At 27.6% G+C, this 17025-nt stretch overlaps 1 protein-coding gene across 4 annotated transcripts in view; it reads left to right on the top strand.

The window, feature by feature from the left end:
• The window catches only part of LOC129976459 (S1 RNA-binding domain-containing protein 1-like), a 41097-nt gene extending 34129 nt beyond the window's left edge, over nt 1-6968 (top strand). For all 4 annotated transcript variants that reach the window (XM_056090049.1, XM_056090048.1, XM_056090050.1 and 1 more), the window contains exons 15-18: nt 326-433; nt 955-1040; nt 5437-5535; nt 6584-6968. In XM_056090049.1, the coding sequence (XP_055946024.1) occupies nt 326-433; nt 955-1040; nt 5437-5535; nt 6584-6834 (544 nt within the window). In that variant the 3' untranslated portion in view covers nt 6835-6968. The remainder of the gene's footprint in view (nt 1-325; nt 434-954; nt 1041-5436; nt 5536-6583) is intronic.
• The last annotated feature ends 10057 nt before the right edge of the window (nt 6969-17025 follow it).

The following is a 17025-nucleotide window of genomic DNA, read 5'->3' as shown; positions in this document are numbered from 1 at the left end:
CAATAATTTTAGTTTGGAGAAGACTGGATCAAACTTAAAATTATTTTTTTAATTTGGCCAAGAAATAATTAATTTAAATTTTTGGTCATTGCAGCAAATTAAAAATTTGAATGGACCTTTTCCTTTCTTTTTCATATTTAAGGAAATGAAATAATTTTCCATTTTCTATTTTAGATCAGGTTTCATAATGTTGAAAAATATCTTTTCTGTACATATATATATGTTTGCCATTAATATGCATTGATGAATTTATTGGATAAAAGCTTTTGATTTCAAAAAATGAATAACCAACCCTGTTCAAACATTTTCTTACCTTTATTTTTAGTCTTGCTCTCTCAAGTCAAGAAGTGAAGAAAAAAAAAGTTGCTCCATCATCTATGAATCCTTTAGACAGAACTATCATTCATCCAGAGTCCTATGATGTTGCTGAAAAGTAATTTATCTATTTATTTATTTGCAGTTTAGATGCTATATTTGTTTATTTTTTCCTCCATGTTTATTTTAGACTTATTCATAAACTGTATTTATAAAAATCATCATCTTTGCAATTGAAGACGATTACTTGTAGAGGCAAAATTCCCCAATTTCCAATTTAAAAAGATATATTTTACTATCAAATAAATGTAATAACTTTATTTTATATTTTATTGTCAGATTTTAAAATAAAGTAGTACTTTTATCTATTTACAGTTACAGTGATTTTCCTTTTTCTGTGTTGATAGTTATAAATATTCTGTGAAAAAATATTTTTATAGTATTAATTACTTTATAAAAAATATTGTTTTGAGAAAAACTTTCATATAGCTTCTATCCTCTAATTTCTTTTCCTTGAGAAATTATTGTAAAATTTTTATTTATTTATTGAAGGATTTATTTCACAATGAAATTGTGGAGATTTCTTTCCATGTGATCTTAAGTATTGTTTTATTTTAATTGTATTTTTTCTATTGTTAGGTTTCTTAAAGAATTAAAGGTTGATCCAGAAAATATTGGACAACAGATTTTAGTTGATAAAGTGACAAGTTACATGAGATTTACTCGTAAGTCCTTTCTTTGTTGTTTTGTGATTATTATTATTTAGGTGTATAGTTAGAAACACTTTTTCATCTTTGTAAATTTATAATCTTTACAATGTTTAGTGTGTAAATATGCATAAAAATGCCCTAAAGAAGTGTAACAAGCAATTATTTCTTTAATTAGTGCAATTAGACATATATTTCCAGTTTTCAAAGTTTTATCTATTAAGAATCTGAATGTATGTAAATACTTTCGACTTCTATTGATGATGATAAAAATTTAGCAGAATTAAATTTTTATACAGTCCTTATAACAGAAAAGCATCAATGAGCATAATGTTCATCTTATGCCCATTTATGAGGTCATAAATTATCTGCAAAATTTTCTTGGATATTAAAAGTCAAATTTATTGACATAGATCATTTTCCTATCTCTGTAATAATGTTTGAGTGAACCTTTGCTCTAGTTTTCAAAAGTAATATAATATTATGAGAAATCATTAAAAGTGTAGAATCAGAAAATAATAAAGCATTCTTCAATACCTGTACAAAATTGCATTCTTTTAATACTTGTGTATTCAATCCTATTATCATTTGTGACATAAATGAAGACAATTTTTTAATATGCTAGAAAATATTGCCAGAGCATGTACTGCCCCTTGCAATTCATCCCTTACTTTAGACATAATGGCTATCAATACTAATATATATATATATATATATATATATATATATATATATATATATATATATATATATTAGTAAGTATTCAGTATACTGTTGTACAAATTGAATCTAATCTATGAGCTTCTAAAAATGCCATACTGCATATTTATAGAAAATTTCCACTGATGATGAATCATTTTTACACAGAATAGATGCCCTTTCTGACACAGAATTATGCTTTTCCAAAGATGATTGTTTTGAAGATCGTGCTGCTTTCTTAGTTAAAAAGACATTTGTCTATCTAAATTAAATATCTTAGAAATTAAAGGATTTTATTTTACTTGAAATTGGCCCAGTTGTAAAATTTTTGCCATTGATAATGTAGCTGCTCATGTAAATTGATGTAACAAACCATGGATCCCACAAATGCTGCATGGATGCCACTTATTAAATTGAAATATTTTCTACATTGTCGTTTTTGAAATATTAATTTGTAAATTGAGTCTTTATATTCTAGCACTAGAGTAATTTCAAAAATAAACCAAAATGACAATTTTTGTATAACATCTCATCATCCTTATACTTCCCCGAGGAAGTAAGGATCCTATAATTTGTCGTCACTAAAGCGATCCATAAACACATTTTCTAGAAAGATATCACTTGTTACTGTTGATTATTTTGAAAATCACACTTTGGAGGTACAAAATTTTATTTTATTTCTCTGCCTTCCAGGTCTTCTCTGGGATGTTGTAAATGTTTGATCTTTCAAGTTCTCTTCTTTTTAGAGTCAACATTGCAATCAAAATAAATAATATGCATGATTAACAAATTTCTTTCAAATCCTGATAAATGGATGATGTACTTCTAGACAATTATTTGCATATGATAGTTCTTCTGCATTGAAATTTCATTTCTGTAATAAATTCTTTAATCTAAGATTTTGATAAATCCTTCTAAATTTAAAAATAAGCAAATTTTTACAAATTTTGCTTATAAAATCATGAAACTTTGTACACACATAGATGAATGTAAGAAAATTATTTTATTAATCAACACTTTTACACTATGGGAAATGCATAAAAATGTAATTTTTAAAAACTTTTTTTAGTATTAATATCTATAGAAGCCAAATGTTTTCATACAACCATTAATCTTATTTAATGAAATTTTGTAGTTGGAAGTATATGCCTAAGTGCAATATTTAGGAAAATAAAATTTTCTAACCCTGCATAAAAATTTCAATTTATTTGCATTTTAAAAATAATTTTTTAAAAATCTATTCCTATTGGCTCAAGATATTGTACCATATCTCTATGACAGCTCAATGTTCCGAATCCCTCACAATTTTGTAAAAATGTGGTCATTGTAGAGCATCTTGTTTTAATATGGATGTCTTTCAAAATATAATAACTTTAACTGCCTTAGATTAAATTTTCCTATCTGGCGAATATCAAGAGCCTCATTTAAATATGAGTAAACCTTTATTTCCTCTTTCCGAACATAAACTCCTGTTTTGAGCTAAGGAAAGGTTAGGCCAGTTGTAATGTATGGGCTGCATACTCTAATAGCATAAACTGGACATATTTAAAATATGTCTATAGTTCTGCAGATAATCTGCACTGATTTTTGGATCATAAGTGACCACCATTTCTTTTTAAATGATTGAAAAATTTATTGTTTATAATTGAATTATCCTATACTAGGTGATTACACTCCTTGATCGCTGTACTCACCAACCTTCAAGATTCAAATTATGATTCTTTTAGGATCACTTGCTTTACTTGCTCTCCATTTATTTGTGCATTTTTGTTGGTAAAAAGATTTTATAAATACAGTCATTAGAAGAAGTAAAGTTAAATTATTAAATTGAATGAACTGATAAAATTAATTTCCAAAATTTTCTGGTAGCAGAAAAAAAATGTAAATGTTAGGAAATAAAAGTAAGTAATTCTAAGCTGTTTAAAAGTCAAAATTAAATGTATTCCTTGTTCGTGCTTTTGATAAAACATTTTTAATTAAAATTGATCGCCATAATGTTAATAACATTGAAATAATCATTGAACACAGTGATTATTACTAAGTTTAATTTTGTCATATTAATCAAGTTTGATGGACTACATTTTATCCCAAAGATATATATCATTTTCGTCATATTATTTTAAATTATTTTTGAGTAGTAATGGCAGAGCATTCTGATTGGTTAAATATATTTCAAAGAGGCAAAAATATTAGGCTACAGTAATTATCTATGCTCCTCTAGTTCGGATATTTTGTGCTGTATACAGAAACACCTCTTTCACTTTACACTTGTTTTCCATTCATTCTGACTGAATTTTATGAATGACTTAATACTTTTAATTGCATTAACTTCTTGTTTTCGACAATTTCTATTTATAATTGAAACGGCTCTACTAAACTTATTTTCCATATCATACCACCAACTGAAAAAAAAAATAGCATAGATGTTCACGTTTTCACAAGCATATAACCAATCCAAACATGTGAGCTGTTGCCAAATAATGATTAACAAATTTAATCTGATTTTGTATTCATACACACATTATATATATATATATATATAATTTAATATAAATTAATTTCCTACATTTTTTGCCTAATTTGACCCATGTCGGGGTCATTCTAAATTGTTCTCTTGTTTCCTGATACCATTCCATGTATGACGCTGTGTAAAAATTACTGCACAATCAGTTCTATGTGTCAAGTGAAAATGATAGCTCCGTTGCCCTTGTCAAAGGTCAACATGTGTATTCAATCACTATGTGGCCGAAAATTCCATGTTATATAAGATTAGTGATCATTTGTTTCGTTCCCTTCCCTTTTCTTACTTCTGTTTTTGTTTCGTGCTGTTGTGGACGTGCCTTGTCCATGCCTGTTTGTAAATAAATTGCTTTCCCGGAATGGATATTAAAATTAATTTAAAAATGAAAATTGTCTCCAGTGTCTTCGAACTTGCATTCTGCTTCAACCAAAATAATATTACATACATATATATAATATTATAGATAAAGAATATATGCATGTGTGCAATATAATTAAGTTAAAAATATATATGGATCTCTTCCTCCTCAATATCAGAAAAGCCACAGCATCAACATTCTTATTATTTATGTAAATTTTATTAAATGTAATTATTAATTTTTTAACTATGTTTATCAGAGGAAAAAAAAGTTAACAATGTGTAAATAATACTTATAAATTTCCTCCCCCGCCTTTCTTTCTGTCTTTTTGAAATGGAATCTTACAGCCATGAGTATTCCTTCAGGATTGAAAAATCATGGATTAGAATTAAATTGAAACAATTTAATATATCTATTATAAATATACTAATTAAATTCACTCAGACTTGATTTCAAACATGCTGATGTAGAAAACAATGTTTGCTCATCTGCAACTTGATCCTTTCAGTTTTTCCAGATCCATCCCCAAATAGCCTTGGTATAATTCTCAAGTGGACTATCAATCTAACTATATTAAATTATATCAGGCCTGTTTCAAATCTCTGTTTGAGAAATGTATTTTGCTCTTGTTTTAAATATATAATCTATGATCACATTCCATACATGTTTTTTAAATGGTTGTTTATAATTAAAATGCATATTTAATGTTGATAAGTAAAAAATATTAGCAAAATTTTGTTTATAAAGATTAATTGTGTGATAAAGATAAAAATTTTTTAAAAATTATTAAAAGATCGGGTTCATTGTAGTTATTAAATTATTTTAATTCTTTTTAGGTGTTGAAGATTTAGCAAATAAACTTTCTGCATCTGCTGAAGTCATACAGTTGATAATTGATGCATTTAAGCAGTTACAGGATTATGATATAAGAAAAGGTATGTGCCATTTATTTATTATTATATTTCCTCTTTTCTTTTTACCAAATTCTAATTTTTATAAAATTAAATGAAAATAGCCATCAAAATACATTTAAAATATTTTTTTTGCATTACGTGGCAACCATCTATGAACAAAATCATTTATCTAGTAATACTTGATAGAATATTTGCACAATCCTTTCATTAGAGAAATATCTGTTTTAAAATTATTGAAAGAAATTATTCTAAATTACTTTTGTTTATAATCATTAATTTAAAAAAAAAAAAGAGGACTCTATTGAAAACTGAAGACATGGGTCCTTTTAACAATAATATTTTGAATTGACAAAATAACTTGAGCAGTAATTTATTTAGAAAATATTTCCTTATTTACTTTCTTGTATACAAATTAACCATAAATACTGAAGTCATCAAAATATTTAGTTACTGGATTCAGCCAGTTTAATATTAAGGACTTGTCTGAGTTATTAAAAAGAAAATGAATTGGGGAATTATGTTTGTTAATGTTTATGTGATCATGGTAATTCAAAAAGCTAGGTAAATAAATTTTCGCTTGTGGTATTTACATCTTAAAGAACTATATCGGGTTTTGAATGAAATATGTCAATGTAAAGAAATAATTTTCCAAAATGTATATTCAGCTTTGTTTGGCATACTTTGAAATTCTGTAAGAAATTGTTGTTTTTGGAAAGATATTCATAAAATACAAGTTTCCACTCATATTGAAAAGAAAAATATTTTAATGCAAGCTATTGTCAATATAATTAAAAATTTAGTAAATAGAGAAAAATAAATAAGATAACAGGAATAAATTGATATCACTGAATAGATTTTGTATTTTAAGACGTTTTTCAGAAGTAGAGTATCATTAGTAAATCATAAAGCAGTAGAAAGAAAAGAAAAAAAGTTTATATCCTTTTTAAGTACCTCTTATACCACTGCATAAGAAAGTTATCTGTATAAGAACATCAAAGATTAATGTTCTCATTTTTTTCCAATAATCCTTTGCTTTAACAATATGATATTCATTTTCTTTTTTTGATAGAATTTGAGCAGCCTCTCTTTCAAACTTCAGTTCGAAGCTTTAATGATCTTCAAAAAGGACAGATTCTAACAGGACGTGTCAATAATGTTACTGGTTTTGGAGCTTTTGTAGATATAGGTGTTGGAACAAATGGCCTTATTCATGTCAGCAAAATGATGGGACAGAAATTAAGTGTTGGAGATAAAGTAACAGTTTGTGTTCTAGAAATAGATGCACAGAAAAAGCGAATAAGCTTGGAGATTAAACTCTGATATATGATTAAAAAAAGATGTTATCATTTCATTTCACTGTTTCCTGGATCCAGGAAAACTCCAACATGAAAATCATCAAGATATTGCATTTTTCATCCAAGTAATGTTAAAGATTGATATTTTATTGCAATAAAATTGTTAAATAAAACATGTTTGTAATATAATTTGTTTCTTTTTTTTAGCCAGTTTGTATTCATAATTCTTAATAAAGAAAACTTAAAGTGCAATCCTTATCTCTGATCATGGTGCAAATTAGGAAATCTGTTCCAAAATTAGCCCTATTAATTGAGCATCTACAATGGGATGATGGTGTTATGGATTTCTTCTCCTTCACTAGCTTTGTAAATTTTGATTAGTTAAATATAAAATTACAGGTATGGTTGCCAAACTAAAATTTTTTTCAGTGATAATTCTTTAAAATGTGGGTATGCAGAAAATTTCACTTGTCATCTTAATTTATGAAAACTGAATGATTTTTAACCTTGAACTTGCTCTCAACCAAGTTAACTATCACTTGGCCAGTGATTTGCAAGCTTGCATTGAAATCATATCATAATCAGCAAGTATAACTGGAACAACTATTGTCACAACATTAATCTGGATTTTAAAGTTTGATGTTTGCGATTCTGAAAAATCGTCTTCCTAATAAGTTAATATGTTTTAATGGAAAGGCATAAAAATTATGAATATTTTAAAGGAAGATCAATTACGAAATGAAAAAAAAAGTGTATTCCTTGAAACATGCATCAAATTAATTAATTACATGCAGAAATACTTCTAAACAACTGTGTTGAACAAATTAAATGATTCTAATCCTGCTATATATTGCAAAATAATCATTTGAATTGCTTTGATAAAATTGACAGTTACTTTACCAAAAGTAAATTTTAATTATAAACGTTGTTGCATCAAGAAATAAATTGTCCTACATAGAACTAGAAAATAATGTTCAAAACTTTGGGGGTGAGATACTTAAAAGAAGATGGGAAAACGAATTAAATATCTTTTATTTTCACTTTTGAAAGTCAATTCAATTATTATGATACAATTGATATTATGATAAATGGCAAACATCTTTTAACATTGATAGCCTGGATGCTGTCCATATTAAAAGTATTTTTCTTCGAATAAAAATACACTTGGAGTTTTTGGGTTAGAAACAACCTCATTGATAGAGAAAATTTATTGAATAAATAGCTGAACAGCTAAAATTCTAACTAAATTGCTTTACTTTTCACGAATCTGTCTTTTTCTGGGTGCTTTTTTTCTACAATAGATATTAACATGAGTATTTCAGATTCTAATCAACTACTGGAAAGATTAAATGAAAAGCTATCATCTGTGTCAAGTTAATCAATTTCATTTATCTTTTCATTTAATCTATTTCATTTATTAGCAAAGAAAATTGTTAACATTATCAATTCCCAGAATTTATCCCTATGCAAAAAGTAAATTCAACTTAACATTTTGTTTCCTCCATATTTTTGAAATAATTACTAAGTGAAACTGTGGAATAATGCACCTGAATAATTATTTCCAAAACTGAACTTTGGTTTTGCTAAAGGAAATAGTGTAAAAATATTAATTCATATGACAAAATTATTCCTTTTAGTTCACTAGGAATTATTGTTTTAAATTATGCTTACATTTCATTAAGGGTGCCGTATACACGCCACCTACAATTTTCAAACGTAATGTTATCCTATGGAGAAATATTTTTAGACTATTAAGTTTGCTATTGCGGTTTCTTTCTTATGAAGTCAACTGCAATCAGTAGAAAGAATAAAAATACAGGTTTCAGCCAAACGAATTTTTTCTCGGACTTCTCAAAGTGTTTTTAAATATTTATTAAAAGTCTCAAAATTTCAACTTCGGACATTTAAATAATTCTATACAAAATTCTATCGTAAATAAAATAAAAATAGCATAATAGCAACATCACTATTGGTATCTTCTTTCCGATGCATATTTAATTTTTTTTAAAAAAATGTGTAAAAGCAGTATTTTAGTCCTAAAATTGGAAAAATAATTTGCACTCCCCTCCAATGCTCCTTTAACCCCTCCCATTCGCGGAGGAATACACTATAAACCCACCCTTTACAATCTGATTTATTATCTGGTCTTCACTAGGTCTTAAAATCTCCCCCTCAGCATTCTCTTCTTTCCTCCTTTCTTTCTTTCTTTTTATTTTGTTTACCATCACAGCTGTGGTCTTCACAACCCATACTTGTTTCTGCGAATGCTACAGCATCCTTGTAAACAAATTTAGTAGACTATTTTCAAGTATATGATTATATCTATCTGTAAATTTGCAAATCGTTTATTTTTCTTACTCACATGTTTGAAATATTGAGGGGAAATTAACTGAATATGGATTATCGAAGAGGTAAAAAGACAAGATTGTTCTCGTCGGCAAATTGGAAAAAGCGAATGGGACAAAACTTAGCATCCTGCAAAAATATTTCTCCAGATGAGGCAATAAAAGCAAAAAAAATTCCCATTCTGGAAATTAAACAAAGATGGAACAACAATTGTAAATAAAAACCATAAGTATTATTTTCAAGTGCAGAGCCAGCTGCATATTACACAAAGATTCTTTTGTTTATTTGCAATGTGGACGGAGAAGGGGCAAAAAACAGAGAAAATAATTCGTGATCCAATATTTTGGCATCAAAAAAATGGAGAAAAAAATTGACCTACTTTTATTTTGACTGTTTGTTGCCAGAACTTGTTGATCCCAGATATTCGAGATCAATGAAAATTCGGGATCTTCTGCTATTATAGAGGTCCAAAAGAAAAAAAAAAAGGAGAAAGCACAATAAGAATGTTTTTGAAGCTTTTTGTTCTCTGGTCACTTTTATAACTGTACTTTTTTGTATATAATTCGTTGCTATTTTGCCTACGTTTTTTTTATCAATGTTTTATATATTTTGTAATAAATGATAGTAAATTTTATTCTAAATGGAAAAGTAATATTGATTTCATCAGAAAAATAATTACAGGAATTAAATTCATTTAAAGGGTGGTAAGATATAAGAAAATCTATATCCTCTTGTATTTACTAATATTTGAATATTCTCATATTTCTGAATACGTTTTCTTCAAAATCGCTATAATCTTTTCTCATAAAAGGAAATGTATGTGTATGTATGTATATTACATTTGTTCACTAAGCAATATCTTTATAAAAAATAATAATAATAAAAAATAAACGAGTAAAATTGTTTTTTTTTGTTACCGATTAATATAATTTAATAGCTTTATTTTATGTTTCTGGTTCTGATTTTGCTAATATTTATCAAGTTACGAGCTATGCAAGTACTCCTAATTATATTAGTGGTTTGGGAGCTATTTTAGAAATCTTAAATAAAGCTTTCAGAGAAATCATTAAATTAAAATTTCAACAGCAACATGACAACAAAGTAATGTTGTTGTTTTTTTTTTAATCTATATTAGTATTTCTGTACCAATATATTTTACTATCGATCTTTCCTCCTATTCATGTATCTACATTGCTTATATTTGGATAATGAGAAAATAATTGTTTAATGGAACAAGGAAATGTCCTTAATGTAATAAGTTATTGGATGTATAAGGATCAATGTTAGTGAAATTAATTAATATTAGATAAGAATATTATCTGTAATTCTCATAAACAATGCTGAATGAGAAAATTTTTGCATTAGTTGAACTTTAAATACTTTCGTTTTTCAAGTTCCCATTTTAGTTGAGATTATTGAAAATTAGAAAGATGCCTTGCACAAAATGTGGAACAGTATAAGTTTTTTAAACTAGTAGTAAATGTTGCATGTCTGTCGAATTTGAAGTTCAATATACACTTATGAGTATGAGTTTTATGAGTTTATCAATCATAAATCTGGATTATAAAAATTATCTTAAACTAAGTTGATCACTACTTTCATAAAAACTTTTTCTTATATGACAAAGAAATAATGTTTTTAAATGTTTATTGGCATCTGTGTTGCAATATATTTTACAACTGTTTTTCTTCCAATTCATGGTTATATATAAGTAATCATAATTTCTATTTTGAACGAAACAACATTTCTACCAAGTTTTTTAATTGAACCTCGCTAAACATTTTTTTAAATTTTAGTTACTTACAAATAAAAAAAATGGCTGATAACTTTCAGGAATGCGAAACAGTTTTGACTTATTCCGGATGTTAGAGAAATGTTTGCGGTCACTTTACTCTTTTCTTTGTTAAATACAGGTGACCATATTATACATATTGTGAAATATTAAGAAAAGAATTCTATAGAAATTAGATTTAATTTTTTTAAAAAAAATTGTAACCCTTTTTTTTTATTTTCATATTATTTTTTTATATATAAGTAAAAATTATTACAAGGCCAAGATGAATTTTCAGATTGAAACATTTCAGAATTCTGATACGAAATCCTGGCTAAGCGGATGAATGGTGATATTGGCAAAATACAATAAATAAATAAAACAAAGCAAAAGAAAAGAAAGAAATCGTCCAATTAATGGTTTAAAAAATTTCGAAAACCAGGAGAAACTTAATCTAATATATGCATTTTACAATTTATTTTTTTCTTCCAATTTATGCACATTATCATATTAAGTTGGTTATATTCCAATTTTAGAAAAGCTAATTAATAGAATTTATCCTAACATTATTTTCAAAATAACTATATTTATTTTTTCTTTTTAATATGGTACAAATGAGTCATTTAATTAAAATTTAGGATATTCTCTTTTTTGCGAAAATCAGGCAGAAATTAGGAACATCCCAGCTACACAGAAACACCAGGTCATATCAAATACGTCTCATAAATTGAAAAATTCTCCTTAATTTTATTCGTTTCCTTCCTCATTTAAGCTTATTTAATATTTTTTTTTAAATAAATAATTTACTTATAAAATTTTAAAGAAAATCTAGGGACATTTTATTAGAATTATCTGTAAGTACTAAAACTATTGAGAGAAAGGATTGAACCCATTCTTTGGAGATGAGTAAGGTGACCATTCATACTGATTTTACCACTACAGTACTGGTTTTCAGGGCATAAGTCCTGGTTAGTCATTAAACAAAACCAGTACACGAAAAGTACTGGTTTTAGATTAAAAAACATTAAAACAAAAAAAGTAATAAAATAAAAATAATAAAATTAGAACTGGCAACCCTGATAATTCCATGTGATATCGTCAGGTGTCGCATGAGCAGGACCGCCACGACGTCATACAAGCCAGTGGTGGTCTGATGTACTAAGTTCTGTGATGTACCTACCTTATTATTATCATGGCGGCAAAACGACATAAGTGCGTATTTAATGATGATTTAAAATTAAAATATACATTTATTAAAGAAAGTAATAATATTAATCCTAGTGAAGTATATTGTAGAAAAATGTAGAAGTACGTTTTCTATTGCAAATAGTGGAAAAAGCGACATTGAAAACCACACACAAACGAGCAGTGTCAGCAGCAATTGCAAGTTCGAGTATGACATCATATTTTAAGAAAAAAAGAATTTGAAACTGCCGAGAAGAAAATAGCTGCAGCTGAAGATTTGTGGGCATATCATACAGTTATGCATAATGAATCTTTTCGATCAATGGACTGTACCTGTAAACTTATTAAGGCATATTTTGATGCTAAATTCACATGCTCTAGGACCAAATGCGAAGCTATGATCACCGATGTACTTGTCCCTTATGCAAATCAAATATTGGATGAAGATTTGAGAAACGTAAGTTTTATATCAGTGTATTCAGACGCCTCAAATCACAAAGAAATTAAACTTATTCCTTTACTTGTCAGATATTTTTCATACAAGAATGGAATACAAGTAAAAATTATTGAAGTAAAGGATTTGCCAGGAGAAACGTCCGACATAGTTATCGAATATATTGTAGAGGTCTTAAAAAAACATAATTTAGAAAGCAAGATATTAGGGTTTTGTGCCGACAACACCAACACTAACTTTGGAGGCATGCGAAGAGCAGGGAAAAATAATATTTTTACCAAGCTAAAAGCTACTTTGGACGGACGGGAGTTTGTGGGAATTGGTTGCTCAGCGCATATTTTAAACAATTCTATACAAACCGCGGCGGACTGCCTTCCAATTGATATACAAACTTTAATTACCAAGATTTACTCTTACTTTTACATTTATACTGTGAGCGTCAGTGAATTAAAAGAATTTTGTAGACATAGAATATTAAAAACCTTTGGGTTACAGGGATACGCGGTAGTTAGCGTTACGACCAGCTATTGAGCGCGTGTTGGAAATATTTCCTGCATTAAAATCGTATTTTGCGTCTAATGAAAAAACTCCGACAATTATTAAAAATTATTTTGAGAATCCTGAAACCGAATCTTGGCTTTTCTTTCTCCATAATGTGTCGTCAATGTTTCATAGCACGGTTTTAAAGATAGAAGGACAGGATATTTCTATGTTGGAAACAAATATCATTTATAAGGACCTTAAAACCAAAATTGATGACAGGATAGCAAGTGTGTTTCTGCCCCTGCAAGTTCGACAAAATTTAAAAAGTCTAGAAGACGGTTTAGTTAAATCGAATATTTTCAAAGAAAAAGTGGTGGAATTTTACAGCACATGTTTTCAGTATCTGGAAGAATGGGAAGGCCATTTTAATGGAATCGAGAAGTTTAATTGGATTACATTAAACATGAAACCTCCGCATCAAATGGTTCAAGTATGCAGTGACTATTTAATTCAACATTATCCGGAAATAAATTTAATTGAAGATGAGCTCTTTGATGAAATCTGTTTCATTCAGCGCTACAGCACAGATGAGAAACTTGGGCATTGGAAACAAAATTGTGTTTCGGTATCAGATAGGTGGATTCAAATTTTTAAAGCCTTTAAAGAAAATGATGTGTCCAATAATATTGGCAAATTGGTAGAGTATTGCCTCTGTATGCCAAGAACTAATGCACCGACCGAACGGTTTTTTTTTTTCTTTATTAAACAACATCTGGACTAGCGAGAAAACCCAATTGAAAGGGGAAACTTTGAAATCCTTGTTGATTGTCAAAAATAATTTAAATGCAACCTGTATGGAATTCTATGAAAATATACAGAAAAACAAAAATTTGTTAAAAGCAATTCACTCCTCAGAAAAATATAAAAAAACAAACTAAATTAAATAACTCCTTATATTTTATTATGTTATTATATTAGGTATGGCTTATCATGTTATGTTATGTTTATTATGTTTTATTTTTATATTGTAAAATCATATTTTAGTTTTCGCATTTCTTGTGTTTAAATAAAAGCAACATTTTTTGATATCTAAAAGTTTTTTATTTACTTAGATATACAGGTTGGCCGTTGGGTGAATTTTTGATAAAAATTTATAAAATTTGAGCGTGGCTGGTCAAAATTCATATTGTCCTGGTTTCAGGTTAAAAAAAAAAATGGTCACCTTAGGGATGAGTTCGTGGTCTTATATTTTCATAGGCACATAGATCTTGCCCGATCCTCCTGGATTGAAAAATTAATGAACGCAATTTTTGTTAAAAATAAAGTCGAGTCAAACGAAATACTATAAATATTAAAATATTCAATTACTCCTTCTAAATTTCAGGATTCTCTAATATTAATTAACAGAATTATGAAGAGCAATTAAATGTCCCAAAATCGAAGTACTTCAATAATTAATCAGTGCTGAGTTCTGTGTTCCAAGAGTCCTTCTAACATTCACGCTGCCCTCGGTACGATTTTCTGTGAAAGCAGAGAAAATCTAAAATATCCAACTCAAAGAGTATCTTTTCCAAACAAGTTTGGGTGGGTCATGAACCCCACTAAACCCCTCTCGTGATGTACAAAGACAGTGTCGGTTTTCGGAAAAGAGTAAGGGAAAGTTTTATTGAGGCCAGTTCGGTGGGTCGGTTGACCTTCTGAGTGTCACACAGCAATATCTCCTGGGGACTAGGAATTCTTTTTTTGTTGGGTGTTATTCGGCTTGTCAATCAAACCTTTTAAGCCTCTTCCGTCATTAGTTTGGTCACCGCCTTATCCCCCCCATCGATAGGTGGCGCTTTCGTCGACATCGGGTTTCTTTCTCTGTATATGGCACTCTTTTAAAATTATGTTAAGATTTTTTTATTTCATGCTTGTTTTCAGAATTTTTGAAATGAGTCATAACCACCTCATTCTTAATTACTTAGATACTTGAGGTCTATTATCTAAATAACTAAAAAAATAATGCTAAAGCAAACGACAGCAGACAAGCTCAATAATCTTATTACTTGAAACAGTAAGTCCAGAAAAGGGTTGATGAAGATATAAGCTATACATTCCTATGTCTAACAAATTAGTGGCATTTTTTAAAAATTATCATTTTAAAAAGATAGATTTAAGGGTGAAATTCCTTTGTCTGTGTAGGGGAAATAGAGGTAAGATATTCTATGAAAAAAATTTGGAACAGATGACACTTGACAAAAAAGAAAAATGTTTTTATAGAACTTTAATAGAATGTTTTAATTCAAAAATATTGAGCAATTCCAAATTGTTAATAACCATTTCTTTTTGTATCATTCCATAAATGAATTATTATTTTCATTTTAAAATAAAAATCAAAAAATATTTCTATACCATATAAACAGTCATAAACACGTCTTTGAAAGATGACTTTTTTTTTTATTTGACGACTCCATAAAAATTTGTTACTAATAAGAGAATTATAAAATATCGACATAACAAGAACCACGCTTGCTGTTACATAAATGTTCAATTAATTAAAATAGGGAAGATAATATATTATTATATAATTTTTAATCGTGTTATAGTTCATGATAACTGGAACATAATCTTTTGAAACTTTGATATGTATAAATCTAATCATAGTATTCGGGAAAATAATTCAGATCAGATGCTTACAGATTAGAAAGATAAAAAGAATAATTGGTAGAAAATATCTATACTTCATTCTTTAATTTGTTAGAAAACAATTTGAACATTATTATTAATGGAATTGTATTTGCCTCATAGTATTCTGTATCTTACAAAATTTTAAGATATCGTAATTTGATAAATTAAAGACGTTATAATTTGATTAAATGAAAATTAAATTTTAAAAAGCATTCATTATATTTTAAGAATTATGATATTGTAATATTCTCAATCCTAATGAGATAGTTTCATTAAATTATGAATATAAATTTAATATATATTTTCATTAAAGCTTGAGACATATCACTGATATATAGCCAAATATTATAAATTATTTTTTTTAAATAGAAAATTCACATGCAGAATTATTCTATAAACAACATTAGCTAAAGTATGGTAGGGGGGGGGGAAACACATTTATAATTAATATTAAGACAGAGTAATACAAAATACTTTTTAACCAAATTTCAAACTTTATTTCATCTTTTTCGACAGATGTGAGGCACTTAATTTCAGTCAATGAATAAAATACAAATAGATCTGAAGATTCAAATTTACAGATTTCATTATTATGTTTGTACAGATTAGAAATTCGTATAGACATTAAAAATTTTGTCATTGACAGGCAATTCAGAATTAGAAAAATTAGATCATAAATAATTTAAAAGCTTAACAAAATATTTTTTGAGTTTATATACATACATAAACAATATCAGACAGTAGTTTCAACCTTTTCCTTAAGCCCCTTGGCAACAATTCTTAAGAAATACAGACTTAATATGAATTTGCACCTTAAAAATCAATTTTATACCAAGAATTAGTAACCAGTTTGATATAAAGAAAGAAAAACATATCTAAAATATTGCATATTTTTATAAAAATTCAACACTAATAATGAATAAGAATTTAAACATTGACAACTAATGACACCATTGTTTGATTACCAGAATTTTTTTTCAAACATCTGCCAAGGGGCTACATGTATCACAGGTTAGAAATCACTGTATTACATCACAAACCTGCCAACTAGGTTACATTTGGAATGATTTTTTTTTCCCAAAAATAATCATGAATTTTCATTTTATATATTTCTCCTAAAGAAAATTTTTCTGTTTACATGTCATGATGAGCTCAAATTGGGATTTTTGATTGATCACATATGAATAACACTTTCAACTAATCAAAAAAAGGGGGGGGGGACTTCTTTGTTTGTATTTGCTTTTTCTCCTAATATCCATTGTTTGAATTCAACTTGTATTGAAATATCTTTATGCTGATATGATGAA

Source organism: Argiope bruennichi, chromosome 7 (assembly GCF_947563725.1).
Source record: "Argiope bruennichi chromosome 7, qqArgBrue1.1, whole genome shotgun sequence".
NCBI classification, from domain to species: Eukaryota; Metazoa; Arthropoda; class Arachnida; order Araneae; family Araneidae; genus Argiope; species Argiope bruennichi.
Note: the sequence above shows the minus strand (reverse complement) of the source record. Positions and strands in the feature narration are given on the sequence as shown.